The following is a 23273-nucleotide window of genomic DNA, read 5'->3' on the forward strand; positions in this document are numbered from 1 at the left end:
ACAGTGTCCAAGTTCTAAAATTCTCCGGTAGACTGCCCTACTTTTATTTCGTCACACTCGGAAGCGTAAGCTATTTTCTGTAATTAGCGCACCATCAACTTGTAAATAATTATCTTGTTGTGAGTTTATTTTCCTGTAATAATGAAGATAAGCGTACTCACTCTGTTTAATACACTACGGTACTCACTCTGTTTACTACACTACAGTACTCACTCTGTTTAATACACTACGGTACTCACTCTGTTTACTACACTACAGTACTCACTCTGTTTAATACACTACGGTACTCACTCTGTTTACTACACTACGGTACTCACTCTGTTTACTACACTACAGTACTCACTCTGTTTAATACACTACGGTACTCACTCTGTTTACTACACTACAGTACTCACTCTGTTTAATACACTACGGTACTCACTCTGTTTACTACACTACGGTACTCACTCTGTTTACTACACTACAGTACTCACTCTGTTTAATACACTACGGTACTCACTCTGTTTACTACACTACGGTACTCACTCTGTTTAATACACTACCGTACTCACTCTGTTTACTACACTACAGTACATTTACATTTACATTTAAGTCATTTAGCAGACGCTCTTATCCAGAGCGACTTACAGTACTCACTCTGTTTAATACACTACGGTACTCACTCTGTTTAATACACTACGGTACTCACTCTGTTTAATACACTACCGTACTCACTCTGTTTAATACACTACCGTACTCACTCTGTTTAATACACTACGGTACTCACTCTGTTTAATACACTACGGTACTCACTCTGTTTAATACACTACCGTACTCACTCTGTTTACTACACTACCGTACTCACTCTGTTTACTACACTACCGTATTCACTCTGTTTAGTACACTACAGTACTCACTCTGTTTAATACACTACCGTACTCACTCTGTTTAGTACACTACCGTACTCACTCTGTTTACTAAACTACTGTACTCACTCTGTTTAATACACTACCGTACTCACTCTGTTTAGTACACTACAGTACTCACTCTGTTTACTACATTACCGTACTCACTCTGTTTACTACACTACCGTACTCACTCTGTTTAGTACACTACTCACTCTGTTTAATACACTACCGTACTCACTCTGTTTACTACACTACCGTACTCACTCTGTTTACTACACTACCGTACTCACTCTGTTTAATACACTACCGTACTCACTCTGTTTAGTACACTACTCACTCTGTTTAATACACTACCGTACTCACTCTGTTTACTACACTACCGTACTCACTCTGTTTACTACACTACCGTACTCACTCTGTTTAATACACTACAGTACTCACTCTGTTTACTACACTACTGTACTCACTCTGTTTAATACACTACCGTACTCACTCTGTTTAGTACACTACCGTACTCACTCTGTTTACTACACTACCGTACTCACTCTGTTTAATACACTACGGTACTCACTCTGTTTAGTACACTACAGTACTCACTCTGTTTAGTACACTACAGTACTCACTCTGTTTACTACATGGCCTCACATGTGAATCCTTAAAGATGGGTGGGGCTAAGGTGGGTGGGGCTAAGGCTTAAGAGGGTGTGAACGATGCTGAATGGGTGGAGACAAAAAGGACCTCTACAGTAGGTGTACCAACACATTCAAGGGCCATTTTCTCAAAAGTGGGTTTAGAAGTTTATCGACTTTCAAAGCAGATCTTAACTACTATAGTTGACTACTATTGAACAAGGCCCATAGGGTACATAGTGACCTACTATTGACCAAGGCCCATAAGGTACATAGTGACCTACTATTGACCAAGGCCCATAAGGTACATAGTGACCTACTATTGACCAAGGCCCATAAGGTACATAGTGCTATTTGGAACGTAACCTAAGATAAATATTCTGTCCAAAACAGACTTTTGAAATGAATAATCGTGTGGGTATATTTGAGTTTTTTTTGGGGGGGTAACCATGTTCTCCCGATCCACTGTGTTACAAGCATTACATTCTAACACAAACACAAGTCATTCTAGGCTCAAGGACAGTACTGTCTCAAGAACTCTGACACAGCAGTCAAACACTTAGGTAGTTATAGAAGTAACGGTGTGGTTTCTAGACAGAGTTCTACAGTAGAGATAGACTTGTGTTTGTTGTTGAGGTTTAAGAATGCTTGTAATACACACTTACATACACACACACACACACCCCTGCACGCATACACACAGGTACCTGCTGTGGAGCAGTGTAGTTGGCTGGGTTGGACACAGAGTTGTTGCTGGAGTACAGACCAGATGATGACGTGAAACTGGACCCTGGAGAGAGAAGGAGAGGGACAGAGAAAGAGACAGAGAAAGAGAGAGACAGAGAGAGACAGAGAGAAAGAGAGAGACAGAGAGACAGAAAGAGAGAGAGACAGAGAGAAAGAGAGAGAGAGACAGAGAGAGAGCGACAGAGAGAGAGATGTGTCAATTCATTTTCCTGACATAACAGGTATTAAGATATTTCTATTTTTGATTCATATAACCTTTAATTAGAGAATCCCACTGGAGTCCAGGGTCTCTTTTTTCAATGATACTCTGTGTTACTACAAACAACTATCCAAACAGCTTAAACAGACACAGTTACATGCAGAGTCCCCTCCACAATGAACAGCTCCTGTATTTTAGTCTTGTCTAATGAAGGCAGGAATTCCTACTTAAGTCATGCTAGTACGGTATCTGTCACCTGATTGGTCAGGTTTCCACTCTCACATTCCTTTCGATTGGATGTTTTGGCTAACTGACCTGGCATCTGATATGGTGAGTAGGCTGTCTGTCCAGGCTGGGGCGTGTAGTTGAGGCTGGTCTGTAGGGGGGGTTGGGAGAGACCCCCCTCTGTCTTCATACCTGGTAACATCATACCCAGGTCTGGAGAGAGGGGGGAGGGAGTGGGGAGAGAGAGAGAGGGGGGGGGAGAGAGAGGAGAGAGAGAGAGAGAGAGAGAGGGGGGGGGGGAGAGAGGGGGGAGAGAGAGAGAGAGGGGGGAGAGAGTGAGAGAGTGGGGGAGAGAGTGAGAGGGGGGTAGAGAGTGAGAGAGGGGGAGAGAGGGGGGAGGGAGAGAGAGAGAGAGAGAGAGAGAGAGAGAGAGAGAGAGAGAGAGAGAGAGAGAGAGAGAGAGAGAGGGGGGTGGAGAGTGAGAGAGGGGGGAGAGAGAGAGAGGGGGAGAGAGAGAGAGAGGGGGAGAGAGAGAGAGGGGGGAGAGAGAGAGGAGGGGGAGAGAATGAAAGAGGGGGAGAGAGAGAGGGGGGAGAGAGTGAAAACAAAACAGGTTGGCATCCATATATCTGCCATTGAATAAAAGATGGAGGAGAGAGTACATGCGTGTCAGTCTGTGCGTGTGCGTGTGCGTGTGCGTGTACCGTAGGTAGATAGTCCGTAGGCCTGGCCAGTCTGGGAGTATGCTGTGTAGACTGTTGACGGCTGCATGCTGCTGAACTGGGATTGGCCGGCGTACGCTGCCATGGGCGGGGCTGCCGGTGTGGACAGGATGTGGGGGTACGGCCTGAGGAGAGGAGAGGAGAAAGAGTTATATACTAATATAATGTAGTAATAGTATATAGTATAGTTATATAGTAATATAATATAGTAATAGTGTACAGTATAGTTATATAGTAATACAATATAGTAATAGTGTATAGTATAGTTATATAGTAATATAATACAGTAATAGTGTATAGTATAGTTATATAGTAATACAATATAGTAATAGTGTATAGTATAGTTATATAGTAATATAATACAGTAATAGTGTATAGTATAGTTATATAGTAATACAATATAGTAATAGTGTATAGTATAGTTATATAGTAATATAATACAGTAATAGTGTATAGTATAGTTATATAGTAATACAATATAGTAATAGTGTATAGTATAGTTATATAGTAATATAATACAGTAATAGTGTATAGTATAGTTATATAGTAATACAATATAGTAATAGTGTATAGTATAGTTATATAGTAATATAATATAGTAATAGTATACACTATAGTACTATAGTAACAGTATATTGTATAGTTATATAGTAATACAATATAGTAATAGTGTACAGTATAGTTAAATAGTAATATAATATAGTAATAGTGTATAGTATAGTTATATAGTAATATAATATAGTATTAGTACATATTATAGTAATATAGTAACGGTTTATAGTATAGTGATATGGTAATATAATATAGTAATAGTATATAGTATAGTTATATAGTAATATAATATAGTAATCATATATAGCATAGTTATATAGTAATATAATATAGTAATATAATATAGTAATATAGTATAGTAATATAATATAGTAATATAATATATTAATATAATATAGTAATATAATATAGTAATATAATATAGTAATACTTACTTGGAGGGGTAGATGGGTGGGGAGTACTGGTATGGTTAGTAATATAGTAATATAATAATATAATATAGTAATATAATATAGTAATAGTATATAGTATAGTTATATTGTAATATAATATAATACTAGTGTATAGTATAGTTATATAGTAATCTAATAATATAATATAGTAATATAATATAGTAATACTTACTTGGAGGGGTAGATGGGTGGAGAGTACTGGTGTGCAGATGGAGGGCTGTATCCACTGCTGGTAATGACTGACAACAATAAACAACCACAAACAACAAATCCGGTAAACAACTGTTAGACAACAACCATTACAGACACTGTGTCTGATCATATTCCTGTTTGTCGTATGGTTCTAGTTTGTTGTCATAGAGACGTCACAGGTCAACACTGACCCCTCTGTCTCTAAACCCTCTCTACATGGGGGTGCTCTGTGTGTTGTGTTTGCGGGATGTGTGTTGTGTTTGCGGGCTGTGTGTTGTGTTTGCGGGCTTTGTGTGTGTTGTGTTTGCGGGATGTGTGTTGTGTTTGCGGGCTGTGTGTTGTGTTTGCGGGCTGTGTGTTGTGTTTGCGGGCTTTGTGTGTGTTGTGTTTGCGTGCTGTGTGTGTGTTGTGTTTGCGTGCTGTGTGTGTGTTGTGTTTGCGGGCTGTGTGTTGTGTTTGCGTGCTTTGTGTGTGTTGTGTTTGCGGTCTGTGTGTTGTGTTTGCGGGCTGTGTGTTGTGTTTGCGTGCTGTATGTTGTGTGTTACCTGATCCTGCGTAGATGTCCAGTGTTGTGTGTGTGTTTGCGTGCTTTGTGTGTGTTGTGTTTGCTTGCTGTGTGTTGCATGCTGTGTGTGTTTGCATGATGTGTGTGTTACCTGATCCTGCGTAGCTGTCCAGTGTTGTGTCTCCTGTAGTTCTGGCTGTTTCACTGCTGTTTATAGGCTCTGTTTTAACTGGAGAGGAAGGAGAGGAGAGGGAGAGAGGTGAGGAGGGAGAGAAGAGGAGAGAGGTGAGGAGAGGAGAGAGGTGAGGGGAGAGGTGAGGAGAGAGAGAAGAGGAGAGAGAGAGAGAAGAGGAGAGAGAGGAGAGAGAGAAGAGGAAAGACAGGAGAGAGAGGATAGAGAAGAGGAGAGACAGGAGAGAGAGGATAGAGAAGAGGAGAGAGAAGAGAAAGGAGAGGAGAAAGGAGAGGAGAAAGGAGAAAGAGGAAGGAGAGGAGAAAGGAGAAAGAGGAAGGAGAGAGAGGAGAGGAAGGAGAGGAGAAAGAGGAGAAGAGAAAGAGGAGAGGAGAAAGTAGAGAGAGGAGAGAGAGGATAGAGAAGAGGAGAGAGAGAAGAGGAGAGAGAGAAGAGAGAGGAAGGAGAGGAGAGAGAGGAGAGAGAGGAGAGGAGAAAGGAGAGAGAGGAGAGGAGAGGAGGAGAGAGGAAGGAGAGGAGAGAGAGGAGAGGAGAAAGGAGAGAGAGGAGAAAGAAGAGAGGAGAGAGAGAGAGGAGAGGAGAGAGGAAGGGGAGAGATGAGAGAGAGGAGAGGAGAAAGGAGAAAGAGGAGAGAGAGAGAGAGAGATGAGAGGAAGGAGTGGAGGAGAGAGGGAGGAGAGGAGGAGAGAGGGAGGGAGGGAGGGATGAGAAGAGATAGGGAGAAGAGAGGAAGGAAAAGAGAGAGGGAAGAGAGGAGATAAGGAAGAGAGGGAGGAGAGGGGGAGAGACTAGATGTGAGGTAATGTGCAGAATAATTCAAACAACACAGCACACATCTACAGCGGAAGATCTGTAGACTGGGGTATTGTAGCTAGCTACTGTGGAAGATCTGTAGACTGGGGTATTGTAGCTAGCTACCGTGGAAGATCTGTAGACTGGGGTATTGTAGCTAGCTACCCTGGAAGATCTGTAGACTGGGGTATTGTAGCTAGCTACCGCGGAAGATCTGTAGACTGGGGTATTGTAGCTAGCTACTGTGGAAGATCTGTAGACTGGGGTATTGTAGCTAGCTACCGTGGAAGATCTGTAGACTGGGGTATTGTAGCTAGCTACCCTGGAAGATCTGTAGACTGGGGTATTGTAGCTAGCTACCGCGGAAGATCTGTAGACTGGGGTATTGTAGCTAGCTACTGTGGAAGATCTGTAGACTGGGGTATTGTAGCTAGCTACCCTGGAAGATCTGTAGACTGGGGTATTGTAGCTAGCTACCGTGGAAGATCTGTAGACTGGGGTATTGTAGCTAGCTACCGTGGAAGATCTGTAGACTGGGGTATTGTAGCTAGCTACCCTGGAAGATCTGTAGACTGGGGTATTGTAGCTAGCTACCCTGGAAGATCTGTAGACTGGGGTATTGTAGCTAGCTACCGTGGAAGATCTGTAGACTGGGGTATTGTAGCTAGCTACCGTGGAAGATCTGTAGACTGGGGTATTGTAGCTAGCTACCCTGGAAGATCTGTAGACTGGGGTATTGTAGCTAGCTACCGCGGAAGATCTGTAGACTGGGGTATTGTAGCTAGCTACTGTGGAAGATCTGTAGACTGGGGTATTGTAGCTAGCTACCGTGGAAGATCTGTAGACTGGGGTATTGTAGCTAGCTACCCTGGAAGATCTGTAGACTGGGGTATTGTAGCTAGCTACCGCGGAAGATCTGTAGACTGGGGTATTGTAGCTAGCTACTGTGGAAGATCTGTAGACTGGGGTATTGTAGCTAGCTACCCTGGAAGATCTGTAGACTGGGGTATTGTAGCTAGCTACCGTGGAAGATCTGTAGACTGGGGTATTGTAGCTAGCTACCGTGGAAGATCTGTAGACTGGGGTATTGTAGCTAGCTACCCTGGAAGATCTGTAGACTGGGGTATTGTAGCTAGCTACCCTGGAAGATCTGTAGACTGGGGTATTGTAGCTAGCTACCGTGGAAGATCTGTAGACTGGGGTATTGTAGCTAGCTACCCTGGAAGATCTGTAGACTGGGGTATTGTAGCTAGCTACCCTGGAAGATCTGTAGACTGGGGTATTGTAGCTAGCTACCGTGGAAGATCTGTAGACTGGGGTATTGTAGCTAGCTACCCTGGAAGATCTGTAGACTGGGGTATTGTAGCTAGCTACCGTGGAAGATCTGTAGACTGGGGTATTGTAGCTAGCTACCGTGGAAGATCTGTAGACTGGGGTATTGTAGCTAGCTACCGTGGAAGATCTGTAGACTGGGGTATTGTAGCTAGCTACCGTGGAAGATCTGTAGACTGGGGTATTGTAGCTAGCTACCGTGGAAGCCTGTATTAGTATTCCACATGCCTTTTCTCTCTCAAACACACACCTAGGCCATGTTCAGTTGCCAAACGTTGCAGATAGAAATGCCATGAACAGAGCCAACATGATTCCTTGGTCTTCACGTCGGAGAGGCATGTATGTTCTATATTCTATATTTCTATCTGAACATTCCAAAACGTTGTGTGCTTCTGAAGGCGCCCCTATACTCACACACACCCCCACACCACACACCCCCACTTCACACAACTCCACTCACACACACCCCCACTCCACACAACCCCACATACCCCCACCCCACTTCACACAACCCCACATACCCCCACCCCACCACAACCCCACTTCACACACCCCCACTTCACACACCCCCACTCCACACACCCCCACACCACACCACCCCACCCCACTCCACACACCCCCACACCACACCACCCCACCCCACACCACACCACACAACCCCACCCCACACCCCACACCACCCCACCCCCACCCCACACCACACCACCCCACCCCACACCCCCACCCCACACCACACAACCCCACATACCCCCACCCAACCCCACCCCACCCCACCCCACACACCCCACACAACCCCACTTCACATAACCCCACTTCACACAACCCCACACATCCCGCCACACCGCTCCAGAGCAGTCGGCTCAGACACACACATGCTCAGTCAATACCATAGTCCTTTCCACTGTGGCCAGGGGGCGGGCTACTGCAGCCCAGCAGCCAATCAGCCGTGTTTAGAATAGTCATGGTCTCTCCTGAATGGGTGGAGGATCAGAGAGGGGGCGGGGTTACAACTCACAGACAACCAATCTGCTCTCTCACCTCAACAAGCCAAACCATAACACTGCTGTGGTTCATGAAGATTCAGAATGGTTTATGAAGGTTCAGAATGGTTCATGAAGGTTCAGAATGGTTCATGAAGGTTCAGAATGGTTTATGAAGGTTCCGAATGGTTCATGAAGGTTCAGAATGGTTCATGAAGATTCAGAATGGTTTATGAAGGTTCAGAATGGTTCATGAAGGTTCAGAATGGTTCATGAAGGTTTAGAATGGTTCACGAAGGTTCATAATGGTTCATGAAGGTTCATAATGGTTCATGAAGGTTCAGAATGGTTCATGAAGGTTCATAATGGTTCATGAAGGTTCAGAATGGTTCACAGAGGTTCATAATGGTTTATGAAGGTTCCGAATGGTTTATGAAGGTTCATAATGGTTCATGAAGGTTCATAATGGTTCGTGAAGGTTTAGAATGGTTCGTGAAGGTTCAGAATGGTTCATGAAGGTTCAGAATGGTTTACAAAATGTCACTCGGTTTCCAAAGTACTCCTTTTCAGTCACAACTGGATTATCTAAGGATTGTTACATGTATTCAACACAGTTGCTGCCAAATATATTGGCACCCTTGAACTTTTCTTAAATAGTTCCCTATTTCTTAGAAAAATAAGTTTAAATGTAAGAAAATATTTTAGTTACACACCTTGTTATTGGATTTTCATACATTGCAGAACCAATTTAATTTTTTTGTCAACTTAAAATTACAATTTTAATTTAGAACATAAAGACAAATGGAATGTACCACATTATTGGCACCCCAGAGCTAGTAGTTAGGGGCAGAGTCTTTGGCCAAGATAACTGCAGACAAACCCTTCTTGTAGTCATCAACGAGCTTCACTTTTCTACTGGCAATTTGGCAGCAAACTGCACTAAGTCTTTAATGTTTGAGAGGTGCCCTCCTCCAACCGTGATGTTTTCAGATCTCACCATAAGTTATAGATGTGATTCAGATCTCACCATAAGTTATAGATGTGATTCAGATCTCACCATAAGTTATAGATGTGATTCAGATCTGGACTCTTTCAATGGTGTCAACGTGGACCATGCAGTTGGATTTTAACAGTGAGGAGGCAACAGAAAATCTTGACTTTTACTTGCCCAAAAGTGAGGCTATTTACTTGCAGGTGGAGAAAATAAGACTAGTGTACCGATATTTACAAAATGAAATAAACCGGTTAAAGACAAACTGAATGAAAACTTGTAGCTCTCTAGTAAAGAAACATTGAGGCCTGTAACCCAGTTAGCATGCCGACCCGTTACCTGTCCTGTCCTGTACTACAAACAAGGAAAGGTGACAGGTGTTTAAATACCCAATACTCATGATGTAACAGCCAATGAGAATCAGTTTCGAATCAGAATATTCATGAAGCATGAATTTCAATACACACATCGTCAGATGATAAACGTAACATGAACAGCCGTTCTAATGTTATCATAAATACATGTCGGGATACGAACACGTACGTTCCTCTGGCATAGGCTACTACCGCATCGCCCACCAATTACAAATCGTAAGCTCCGAAAGAGCCCCATTTTGCCCGTCAATTCTCTGAAAAGGAACAGAAAACCCCTCTTCCTTCAAATCACAGAGGAAAAACAAGGTCATCGTTTCGACATGTCTGAAGATTCACCTGAACATTTCAATCGTTAAACATGACCACCTTAAAGAGGGTAACTTCTGATCGTTACATGACAAGACAGAGTAATATTTTACAGGGAGACACACAACACTAAGTTTCGGGGACAAACCAATTGCAGACGCTCCAAACTGAAAGTCATTAGTGTAACGATTGTCGTCTGGAGAAGGACAAGAGGACCAAGGTGCAGCGTGGTAGGTGTTCATAATACGTTTAATAAATATGAACACTCGAACAAAAACAACAAAACGACAAACAAACAGTTCTGCAAGGTGCAACAAAACACTAAACAGAAAATAACCACCCACAACTAACAGTGGGAAAACAGGCTACCTAAGTATGGTTCTCAATCAGAGACAACGATAGACAGCTGCCTCTGATTGAGAACCACACCAGGCCAAAACATAGAAATACAAAACCTAGACCTACAACATAGAATACCCACCCACATCACACCCTGACCAAACAAAAAATAGAAACATACAAAGCAATCTACGGTCAGGGCGTGACAATTAGTCTATGTTTCTCTTCTTTTACAGCAACAACCAAGAGGACATCTAACACACATGATCAATAAATAAATGTGCTTCCGATAAACCGTAAATAATCTCTGCTCATTTATGAAAGGTTTTAGACTATGTGATGGGAGGACATCTGGCCACAGTCCAGCATCTCTTCACAGCGGTATCATCCAGGCCCTAATGAAATCATCCCGGCCCTAGTGGTATCATCCCGGCCCTAATGGTATTATCCCGGCCCTAGTGGTATCATCCCGACCCTAGCGGTATCATCCTGGCCCTAGTGGTATCATCCCGGCCCTCAGGGTATCATCCCGGCCCTAGTGGTATCATCCCGGCCCTAAGGGTATCATCTCTACTGGTATCATCCCGGTCCTAGTGGTATCATCTCTACTGGTATCATCCCGGTCCTAGCAGTATCATCCAGGACATGGTGGTATCATCCCGGTCCTAGTGGTATCATCCCGGACCTAGTGGTATCATCCCGGCCCTAGTGGTATCATCCAGGACATGGTGGTATCATCCCGGCCCTAGTGGTATCATCCCGGTCCTAGCAGTATCATCCAGGCCCAAGTAGTATCATCCCGGTACTAGTGGTATCATTCCGGCCCTACTGGTATCATCCCGGCCCTAGTGGTATCATCCCGGCCCTAGTGGTATCATTCCGGCCCTACTGGTATCATCCCGGCCCTAGCGGTATCATCTCTACTGGTATCATCCCGGTCCTAGCAGTATCATCCAGGACATGGTGGTATCATCCCGGTCCTAGTGGTATCATCCCGGCCCTAGTGGTATCATCCCGGCCCTAGTGGTATCATCCCGGCCCTAGTGGTATCATCCCGGCCCTAGTGGTATCATCCAGGACGTGGTGGTATCATCCCGGCCCTAGTGGTATCATCCCGGTCCTAGCAGTATCATCCAGGCCCAAGTAGTATCATCACGGTACTAGTGGTATCATTCCGGCCCTACTGGTATCATCCCGGCCCTAGTGGTATCATCCCGGCCCTAGTGGTATCATTCCGGCCCTACTGGTATCATCCCGGCCCTAGCGGTATCATCTCTACTGGTTATTTTAGTGTTCCCTTTATTTTTTTGAGCAGTGTATATATCCCAATGCCCCAGGGCAGCGATTACCCTGTGTAGGGTGCAGTCTTCAGCTGGGACTTTAAACGGGTGTCCTAACTCTCTGTGGTCACTAAAGATCCCATGGTACTCATGGTTGTGGTCATGGTTGTGGTCATGGTTGTGGTCATGGTAGTGGTTGTGGTCATGGTCGTGGTCATGGTTGTGGTCATGGTCGTGGTCATGGTAGTGGTTGTGGTCGTGGTCATGGTCATGGTTGTGGTCATGGTTGTGGTCATGGTTGTGGTTGTGGTCATGGTCGTGGTCATGGTTGTGGTCATGGTCGTGGTCATGGTCGTGGTACTAGTGGTATCGTGACACTTCCGGGTTGGAGCGAGCGGTCGCACTTCGCACTTTGGTCCGCAGCAGCTAGCCAGCTAGCAAACGTCCACCGTCTACCGAATAGCAGCACTTTGGTCCGCAGGTAGTATAACTTTTCATTACATTTCATTACATTTCATTACATTTCATTATAGTACAACGGTTTAATTTGTCTAATCTTAGCAATTTCTTCTTAGCTAGCTACATAGCCGTCTTTGTATCAAAGATAATTGCGTAATTATCGTATTTCGTCGTCCTAACGCAGTCTACACTGCTATCTGCCCAGCAGCTAGCCAGCTAGCAAACGTCCACCGTCTACCGAATAGCAGCACTGTAGCAACTATTACACCCAACTGAACGACTTGATTAGTGTAGTGTTAGCTAGCTACATAGTTGTCTTTGCTGTCTTCGTATCCAAGATAATTGTGTAGTTTAGAGTGTGTAGTTTTAGAGTGATTATCTTAATTTACCGAGGCTAGCTAGCCAGCTATCTGTCGTCCTTAACGTAGGAGACACTGCTAGCTAGCCAACAGCTAGCCAACGTCTACCGAATAGAACTTCTGCACTCAACAACCCGGTCGCATTCCGCTTCGCTCCACAGGTAGTATCACATTTTCATTTCATTTCATTACAGTACAACGGTTTGATTTGTTTGATCGTAGCTAGCTACATAGCTAGCTACATAGCCGTCTTTGTATCAAAGATAATTGTGTAGTCTAGAGCGATTTTCTAGGTTAGCTAGCCAGCTATTGTCGTTCTTTTAACGCAACGTAACGTAATCAACACTGCTAGCTAGCCAGCTAGCCCCCGAATAGCAGCACTGTAGATACTATTACACTCAACGGAACGACTTGATTAGTGTAGTGTCAACAACGCAGCCACTGCCAGCTAGCCTACAAAGTCAACAACTGCCAGCTAGCCTACAAAGTCAACAACGCAGCCACTGCCAGCTAGCCTACTTCAGCAGTACTGTATCATCTTAATCATTTTAGTCAATAAGATTCTTGCTACGTAAGCTTAACTTTCTGAACATTCGAGACGCGTAGTCCACTTGCCACTCCAATCTCCTTTGCATTAGCGTAGTCTCTTCTGTAGCCTGTCAACTATGTGTCTGTCTATCCCTGTTCTCTCCTCTCTGCACAGACCATACAAACGCTCCACACCGCGTGGCATCGGCCACCCTAATCTGGTGGTCCCAGCGCGCACGACCCACGTGGAGTTCCAGGTCTCCGGTAGCCTCTGGAACTGCCGATCTGCGGCCAACAAGGCAGAGTTCATCTCAGCCTATGCCTCCCTCCAGTCCCTCGACTTCCTGGCACTGACGGAAACATGGATCACCACAGATAACACTGCTACTCCTACTGCTCTCTCTTCGTCCGCCCACGTGTTCTCGCACACCCCGAGAGCTTCTGGTCATCTCTTCCCTCTGCTCAAACCTTCTCCAACCTATCTCCTGATTCTGCCTCCTCAACCCTCCTCTCCTCCCTTTCTGCATCCTTTGACTCTCTATGTCCCCTATCCTCCAGGCCGGCTCGGTCCTCCCCTCCCGCTCCGTGGCTCGACGACTCATTGCGAGCTCACAGAACAGGGCTCCGGGCAGCCGAGCGGAAATGGAGGAAAACTCGCCTCCCTGCGGACCTGGCATCCTTTCACTCCCTCCTCTCTACATTTTCCTCTTCTGTCTCTGCTGCTAAAGCCACTTTCTACCACTCTAAATTCCAAGCATCTGCCTCTAACCCCAGGAAGCTCTTTGCCACCTTCTCCTCCCTCCTGAATCCTCCTCCCCCTCCCCCCCCCTCCTCCCTCTCTGCAGATGACTTCGTCAACCATTTTGAAAAGAAGGTCGACGACATCCGATCCTCGTTTGCTAAGTCAAACGACACCGCTGGTTCTGCTCACACTGCCCCACCCTGTGCTCTGACCTCTTTCTCCCCTCTCTCTCCAGATGAAATCTCGCGTCTTGTGACGGCCGGCCGCCCAACAACCTGCCTGCTTGACCCTATCCCCTCCTCTCTTCTCCAGACCATTTCCGGAGACCTTCTCCCTTACCTCACCTCGCTCATCAACTCATCCCTGACCGCTGGCTACGTCCCTTCCGTCTTCAAGAGAGCGAGAGTTGCACCCCTTCTGAAAAAACCTACACTCGATCCCTCCGATGTCAACAACTACAGACCAGTATCCCTTCTTTCTTTTCTCTCCAAAACTCTTGAACGTGCCGTCCTTGGCCAGCTCTCCCGCTATCTCTCTCAGAATGACCTTCTTGATCCAAATCAGTCAGGTTTCAAGACTAGTCATTCAACTGAGACTGCTCTTCTCTGTATCACGGAGGCGCTCCGCACTGCTAAAGCTAACTCTCTCTCCTCTGCTCTCATCCTTCTAGACCTATCGGCTGCCTTCGATACTGTGAACCATCAGATCCTCCTCTCCACCCTCTCCGAGTTGGGCATCTCCGGCGCGGCCCACGCTTGGATTGCGTCCTACCTGACAGGTCGCTCCTACCAGGTGGCGTGGCGAGAATCTGTCTCCTCACCACGTGCTCTCACCACTGGTGTCCCCCAGGGCTCTGTTCTAGGCCCTCTCCTATTCTCGCTATACACCAAGTCACTTGGCTCTGTCATAACCTCACATGGTCTCTCCTATCATTGCTATGCAGACGACACACAACTAATCTTCTCCTTTCCCCCTTCTGATGACCAGGTGGCGAATCGCATCTCTGCATGTCTGGCAGACATATCAGTGTGGATGACGGATCACCACCTCAAGCTGAACCTCGGCAAGACGGAGCTGCTCTTCCTCCCGGGGAAGGACTGCCCGTTCCATGATCTCGCCATCACGGTTGACAACTCCATTGTGTCCTCCTCCCAGAGCGCTAAGAACCTTGGCGTGATCCTGGACAACACCCTGTCGTTCTCAACCAACATCAAGGCGGTGGCCCGTTCCTGTAGGTTCATGCTCTACAACATCCGCAGAGTACGACCCTGCCTCACACAGGAAGCGGCGCAGGTCCTAATCCAGGCACTTGTCATCTCCCGTCTGGATTACTGCAACTCGCTGTTGGCTGGGCTCCCTGCCTGTGCCATTAAACCCCTACAACTCATCCAGAACGCCGCAGCCCGTCTGGTGTTCAACCTTCCCAAGTTCTCTCACGTCACCCCGCTCCTCCGCTCTCTCCACTGGCTTCCAGTTGAAGCTCGCATCCGCTACAAGACCATGGTGCTTGCCTACGGAGCTGTGAGGGGAACGGCACCTCAGTACCTCCAGGCTCTGATCAGGCCCTACACCCAAACAAGGGCACTGCGTTCATCCACCTCTGGCCTGCTCGCCTCCCTACCACTGAGGAAGTACAGTTCCCGCTCAGCCCAGTCAAAACTGTTCGCTGCTCTGGCCCCCCAATGGTGGAACAAACTCCCTCATGACGCCAGGACAGCGGAGTCAATCACCACCTTCCGGAGACACCTGAAACCCCACCTCTTTAAGGAATACCTAGGATAGGATAAAGTAATCCTTCTCACTCCCCCCCCCCTTAAAAGATTTAGATGCACTATTGTAAAGTGGCCGTTCCACTGGATGTCATAAGGTGAATGCACCAATTTGTAAGTCGCTCTGGATAAGAGCGTCTGCTAAATGACTTAAATGTAAATGTAAATGTGGTCATGGTAGTGGTCATGGTTGTGGTCATGGTTGTGGTCATGGTTGTGGTCATGGTTGTGGTCATGGTTGTGGTCATGGTTGTGGTCATGGTAGTGGTTGTGGTCATGGTTGTGGTCATGGTTGTGGTCATGGTTGTGGTCATGGTTGTGGTCATGGTTGTGGTCATGGTCGTGGTCATGGTTGTGGTCATGGTTGTGGTCATGGTTGTGGTCATGGTCGTGGTCATGGTAGTGGTTGTGGTCGTGGTCATGGTCATGGTTGTGGTCATGGTTGTGGTCATGGTTGTGGTCATGGTCGTGGTCATGGTTGTGGTCATGGTCGTGGTCATGGTTGTGGTCATGGTTGTGGTCATGGTTGTGGTCATGGTTGTGGTCATGGTTGTGGTCATGGTTGTGGTCATGGTTGTGGTCATGGTAGTGGTTGTGGTCATGGTTGTGGTCATGGTCATGGTTGTGGTCATGGTTGTGGTCATGGTTGTGGTCATGGTTGTGGTCATGGTTGTGGTCATGGTTGTGGTCATGGTTGTGGTCATGGTTGTGGTCATGGTAGTGGTTGTGGTCATGGTTGTGGTCATGGTTGTGGTCATGGTTGTGGTCGTGGTCATGGTCGTGGTCATGGTTGTGGTCATGGTTGTGGTCATGGTTGTGGTCATGGTTGTGGTCATGGTTGTGGTCATGGTTGTGGTTGTGGTCGTGTGCGTAAATTTACACACACTCTCATGTTGATAAATCTCACAGTTTGCTTGGAAATCCTCCCAAGCATGGTTTACCCCCAGATGTGTGCCTACGTACGGTCGATACTGGCTCACATCCATAACCTACGACGAGAGCTGCAACCAGCAGCGGGTGGAGGACACCACTCGGACATTAGTTCGCTGCAGAAAAGTGGTCCAATTTGCCAGTAGAAAGGTTCAGCGAGATCATCGATGGCTACAAGAAGCGTTTGTTGGCAGTTAGTTAATAAACTATTAAACTACCCAATTCAACGAGAGAACAAGCTGTAGAAAGTCAATCTTCATGCACAGTGTTTCCTAGGTTTTTTCTTCAAATTTCTTCGTCAATGACATCTCGGAGGCCAGACACACCTAGAGCTAGGCGACTGAACTTTATCAATCCCCTCTGGGAAGACGGCCCAAACCCGCTGTAATGAACACATACCACGAAGACCGCTGCTGGCCAATGAGATGGCTGATGTCAGGTGAAGGGAATGTTGGGTATGTGGTGTGGGTGTGTGTGTGTTGCTTTAATCCCGCCCAGAGGGGCTGCTAAAACCATTAACACTGACAAATTTGATTTCATTTAATATCATCTAGCATCCTTTAATAGGGAGAGACCTGGGTGTATGTTATAAACACACTGACTATAGAAGAATGTGGTACATTACAGGTTTTCCATTACATGTCAGTGAAAGACTGAATACTGTAGTCATCAACAATGAGGTGATAACAGAGTGTTTAACTACTCTCTCGTTCCCCCATGTTCTCTCTCTCTCTCTCTTCTCCTCATTCTTCTCTTCTATCCTCCTGTTCCTCTCCTCTCCTCCTCCCTCTCCTCAACCCACCTATCTCTCTCACATCTCTATGAGAGAGAGAGAGAGAGAGAGAGAGAGAGAGAGAGAGAGAGAGAGAGAGAGAGAGAGAGAGAGACAGAGAGACAGAGAGACAGAGACAGAGACAGACAGAGAGAGACAGAGAGAGACAGAGAGAGAGAGAGAGAGACAGAGAGAGAGAGAGAGAGAGAGAGAGAGAGAGAGAGAGAGACAGACAGACAGAGAGACAGAGAGAGAGACAGAGAACAGGACTTGGTGGTGTTGAGATCTGAGCGTGATGCTTTAAAGCTCTAGAGGAGGAAATAGTTTCCAATGCTCTGTGGGCTGCGCCTCAAACACACACACACACACACACACACACACACACACACGTTTGTTTTACTATACTCGCGGGGACCAATCAATTGATCCCCATTCAAAATCTAATTTTCCATAACCCCTAACCCTAATTCTAATCAATTATATCCCTAACCCTAATACCTAACCTTAAAATAGCCTTTTCCCTTGTGAGGACGTTGACATGTTCCCTGTTTTTGTCCTTATGAGGACTTCTGGGGCCTCATTTATAACAATTTGCGTAAATGTCACACTAAATATCTGCGTGACCCAGTTCCATATAAACATACTGAGATTTATGAACTTGTCGCACGCCATTACATACGTATGTACAGTATAAATAAGAGACCGGTCCGGAAACGGTGGGCGTATGGAGGGACGTACTATCTCCACCAGTAGAAACGGTGGGCGTATGGAGGGACGTACTATCTCCACCAGTAGAAACGGTGGGCGTATGGAGGGACGTACTATCTCCACCAGTAGAAACGGTGGGCGTATGGAGGGACGTACTATCTCCACCAGTAGAAACGGTGGGCGTATGGAGGGACGTACTATCTCCACCAGTAGAAACGGTGGGCGTATGGAGGGACGTACTATCTCCACCAGTAGAAACGGTGGGCGTATGGAGGGACGTACTATCTCCACCAGTAGAAACGGTGGGCGTATGGAGGGACGTACTATCTCCACCAGTAGAAACGGTGGGCGTATGGAGGGACGTACTATCTCCACCAGTAGAAACGGTGGGCGTATGGAGGGACGTACTATCTCCACCAGTAGAAACGGTGGGCGTATGGAGGGACGTACTATCTCCACCAGTAGAAACGGTGGGCGTATGGAGGGACGTACTATCTCCACCAGTAGAAACGGTGGGCGTATGGAGGGACGTACTATCTCCACCAGTAGAAACGGTGGGCGTATGGAGGGACGTACTATCTCCACCAGTAGAAACGGTGGGCGTATGGAGGGACGTACTATCTCCACCAGTAGAAACGGTGGGCGTATGGAGGGACGTACTATCTCCACCAGTAGAAACGGTGGGCGTATGGAGGGACGTACTATCTCCACCAGTAGAAACGGTGGGCGTATGGAGGGACGTACTATCTCCACCAGTAGAAACGGTGGGCGTATGGAGGGACGTACTATCTCCACCAGTAGAAACGGTGGGCGTATGGAGGGACGTACTATCTCCACCAGTAGAAACGGTGGGCGTATGGAGGGACGTACTATCTCCACCAGTAGAAACGGTGGGCGTATGGAGGGACGTACTATCTCCACCAGTAGAAACGGTGGGCGTATGGAGGGACGTACTATCTCCACCAGTAGAAACGGTGGGCGTATGGAGGGACGTACTATCTCCACCAGTAGAAACGGTGGGCGTATGGAGGGACGTACTATCTCCACCAGTAGAAACGGTGGGCGTATGGAGGGACGTACTATCTCCACCAGTAGAAACGGTGGGCGTATGGAGGGACGTACTATCTCCACCAGTAGAAACGGTGGGCGTATGGAGGGACGTACTATCTCCACCAGTAGAAACGGTGGGCGTATGGAGGGACGTACTATCTCCACCAGTAGAAACGGTGGGCGTATGGAGGGACGTACTATCTCCACCAGTAGAAACGGTGGGCGTATGGAGGGACGTACTATCTCCACCAGTAGAAACGGTGGGCGTATGGAGGGACGTACTATCTCCACCAGTAGAAACGGTGGGCGTATGGAGGGACGTACTATCTCCACCAGTAGAAACGGTGGGCGTATGGAGGGACGTACTATCTCCACCAGTAGAAACGGTGGGCGTATGGAGGGACGTACTATCTCCACCAGTAGAAACGGTGGGCGTATGGAGGGACGTACTATCTCCACCAGTAGAAACGGTGGGCGTATGGAGGGACGTACTATCTCCACCAGTAGAAACGGTGGGCGTATGGAGGGACGTACTATCTCCACCAGTAGAAACGGTGGGCGTATGGAGGGACGTACTATCTCCACCAGTAGAAACGGTGGGCGTATGGAGGGACGTACTATCTCCACCAGTAGAAACGGTGGGCGTATGGAGGGACGTACTATCTCCACCAGTAGAAACGGTGGGCGTATGGAGGGACGTACTATCTCCACCAGTAGAAACGGTGGGCGTATGGAGGGACGTACTATCTCCACCAGTAGAAACGGTGGGCGTATGGAGGGACGTACTATCTCCACCAGTAGAAACGGTGGGCGTATGGAGGGACGTACTATCTCCACCAGTAGAAACGGTGGGCGTATGGAGGGACGTACTATCTCCACCAGTAGAAACGGTGGGCGTATGGAGGGACGTACTATCTCCACCAGTAGAAACGGTGGGCGTATGGAGGGACGTACTATCTCCACCAGTAGAAACGGTGGGCGTATGGAGGGACGTACTATCTCCACCAGTAGAAACGGTGGGCGTATGGAGGGACGTACTATCTCCACCAGTAGAAACGGTGGGCGTATGGAGGGACGTACTATCTCCACCAGTAGAAACGGTGGGCGTATGGAGGGACGTACTATCTCCACCAGTAGAAACGGTGGGCGTATGGAGGGACGTACTATCTCCACCAGTAGAAACGGTGGGCGTATGGAGGGACGTACTATCTCCACCAGTAGAAACGGTGGGCGTATGGAGGGACGTACTATCTCCACCAGTAGAAACGGTGGGCGTATGGAGGGACGTACTATCTCCACCAGTAGAAACGGTGGGCGTATGGAGGGACGTACTATCTCCACCAGTAGAAACGGTGGGCGTATGGAGGGACGTACTATCTCCACCAGTAGAAACGGTGGGCGTATGGAGGGACGTACTATCTCCACCAGTAGAAACGGTGGGCGTATGGAGGGACGTACTATCTCCACCAGTAGAAACGGTGGGCGTATGGAGGGACGTACTATCTCCACCAGTAGAAACGGTGGGCGTATGGAGGGACGTACTATCTCCACCAGTAGAAACGGTGGGCGTATGGAGGGACGTACTATCTCCACCAGTAGAAACGGTGGGCGTATGGAGGGACGTACTATCTCCACCAGTAGAAACGGTGGGCGTATGGAGGGACGTACTATCTCCACCAGTAGAAACGGTGGGCGTATGGAGGGACGTACTATCTCCACCAGTAGAAACGGTGGGCGTATGGAGGGACGTACTATCTCCACCAGTAGAAACGGTGGGCGTATGGAGGGACGTACTATCTCCACCAGTAGAAACGGTGGGCGTATGGAGGGACGTACTATCTCCACCAGTAGAAACGGTGGGCGTATGGAGGGACGTACTATCTCCACCAGTAGAAACGGTGGGCGTATGGAGGGACGTACTATCTCCACCAGTAGAAACGGTGGGCGTATGGAGGGACGTACTATCTCCACCAGTAGAAACGGTGGGCGTATGGAGGGACGTACTATCTCCACCAGTAGAAACGGTGGGCGTATGGAGGGACGTACTATCTCCACCAGTAGAAACGGTGGGCGTATGGAGGGACGTACTATCTCCACCAGTAGAAACGGTGGGCGTATGGAGGGACGTACTATCTCCACCAGTAGAAACGGTGGGCGTATGGAGGGACGTACTATCTCCACCAGTAGAAACGGTGGGCGTATGGAGGGACGTACTATCTCCACCAGTAGAAACGGTGGGCGTATGGAGGAACGTACTATCTCCACCAGTAGAAACGGTGGGCGTATGGAGGGACGTACTATCTCCACCAGTAGAAACGGTGGGCGTATGGAGGGACGTACTATCTCCACCAGTAGAAACGGTGGGCGTATGGAGGGACGTACTATCTCCACCAGTAGAAACGGTGGGCGTATGGAGGGACGTACTATCTCCACCAGTAGAAACGGTGGGCGTATGGAGGGACGTACTATCTCCACCAGTAGAAACGGTGGGCGTATGGAGGGACGTACTATCTCCACCAGTAGAAACGGTGGGCGTATGGAGGGACGTACTATCTCCACCAGTAGAAACGGTGGGCGTATGGAGGGACGTACTATCTCCACCAGTAGAAACGGTGGGCGTATGGAGGGACGTACTATCTCCACCAGTAGAAACGGTGGGCGTATGGAGGGACGTACTATCTCCACCAGTAGAAACGGTGGGCGTATGGAGGGACGTACTATCTCCACCAGTAGAAACGGTGGGCGTATGGAGGGACGTACTATCTCCACCAGTAGAAACGGTGGGCGTATGGAGGGACGTACTATCTCCACCAGTAGAAACGGTGGGCGTATGGAGGAACGTACTATCTCCACCAGTAGAAACGGTGGGCGTATGGAGGGACGTACTATCTCCACCAGTAGAAACGGTGGGCGTATGGAGGAACGTACTATCTCCACCAGTAGAAACGGTGGGCGTATGGAGGGACGTACTATCTCCACCAGTAGAAACGGTGGGCGTATGGAGGGACGTACTATCTCCACCAGTAGAAACGGTGGGCGTATGGAGGGACGTACTATCTCCACCAGTAGAAATCCCCATCAGTCACCTTTTAATGGTGACAATAACACCCTTATTTGCTGTACACTTTGGATGTTTTTTTGAAATTAGGTCAAAGACAGTATATCTAAAGGAAAATAGAAATGGCCAAACTTAATCAAACGTCTCTGGAGGTTTGACGACAGAATGTTCCTACTGTTGCAGTAACATTTTCTTTAGGAGCCTAGACTAATCTGACAGACATAAAACACCTTTCTGAAAGACATAAAACAATAGCAAATAGCTTTGGACCTTGTAAACAGATCATTCGAAAGGGCTTAATGTTTTGCATTGTCTTCCCCCCCCCCCCCTCTAATCTATATGCTACACTGTCCGTGAACTCTGAAATGTTGTCTAGATACAGTGGTAGACATACACCCTTCAAGGCAACAGATGAACAGCCTGTTTCAAATAATTTTACGACGCAAAATAAACAAAATGGACGTTCTCTCCACTCACTAACGGCTCAACGATTGTCATCTTGTTCGTAATTTGTTATGAACAAACATGTCCATCTTATTCCCCCATTTGCTGCTCGCCTGCTTGGAACGCAATACTTCAACCAATAGAAACTCAGCGTACCACGTGGTCTAAAGTTGGCGGGAAAGTGAACACATTCTTACGTCAAGTTCAGTTTTTAAAAAACAACAACTTCTGTGTAAAAACTGCCGCACGCGCAGGTTTTGGGATATATTTTGTACGTAAAACCGTAAGAAAAACATTTTACACATTCTTACGTTTTACTGGTTTATCAGAGGCCCCAGGTCCCCACAAGGATAGTAAAACCAAACACACACACACACGACCAAGTGGTCGGTGGGAGAGAAGAGCGTTACTCTCTGTTTATACACTATATCCAAAGGTTTAGTCCAGTAATCACACCTCTCTATGTATCCGTGTGAGACAGAGAGACTGTTGACTGTGTGTGTTTACTAGACCTTCATTTCTAAATGATTTACAGTACTGGCTAGTGAATGGTTTACAGTACTGGCTAGTGAATGGTGTACAGTACTGGCTAGTGAATGGTTTACAGTACTGGCTAGTGAATGGTTTACAGTACTGGCTAGTGAATGGTTTACAGTACTGGCTAGTGAATGGTTTACAGTACTGGCTAGTGAATGGTTTACAGTACTGGCTAGTGAATGGTTTACAGTACTGGCTAGTGAATGGTGTACAGTACTGG

At 47.3% G+C, this 23273-nt stretch overlaps 1 protein-coding gene across 9 annotated transcripts in view; it reads right to left on the reverse strand.

The window, feature by feature from the left end:
- The window catches only part of eya4 (EYA transcriptional coactivator and phosphatase 4), a 148601-nt gene that overhangs the window by 38414 nt on the left and 86914 nt on the right, over nt 1-23273 (reverse strand). For 5 of the 9 annotated variants that reach the window (XM_071412471.1, XM_071412465.1, XM_071412466.1 and 2 more), the window contains 6 exons: nt 8315-8398; nt 5262-5339; nt 4586-4652; nt 3392-3534; nt 2778-2900; nt 2224-2306 (listed from right to left, as the gene is read on the reverse strand). In XM_071412471.1, coding sequence (XP_071268572.1) covers nt 2224-2306; nt 2778-2900; nt 3392-3534; nt 4586-4652; nt 5262-5339; nt 8315-8398 — 578 coding nt within the window. The remainder of the gene's footprint in view (nt 1-2223; nt 2307-2777; nt 2901-3391; nt 3535-4585; nt 4653-5261; nt 5340-8314; nt 8399-23273) is intronic. The other 4 variants (XM_071412472.1, XM_071412467.1, XM_071412474.1 and 1 more) reach the window with 1 other exon arrangement.

Source organism: Salvelinus alpinus, chromosome 8 (genome assembly GCF_045679555.1).
Source record: "Salvelinus alpinus chromosome 8, SLU_Salpinus.1, whole genome shotgun sequence".
In the NCBI taxonomy this organism is placed as follows: Eukaryota; Metazoa; Chordata; class Actinopteri; order Salmoniformes; family Salmonidae; genus Salvelinus; species Salvelinus alpinus.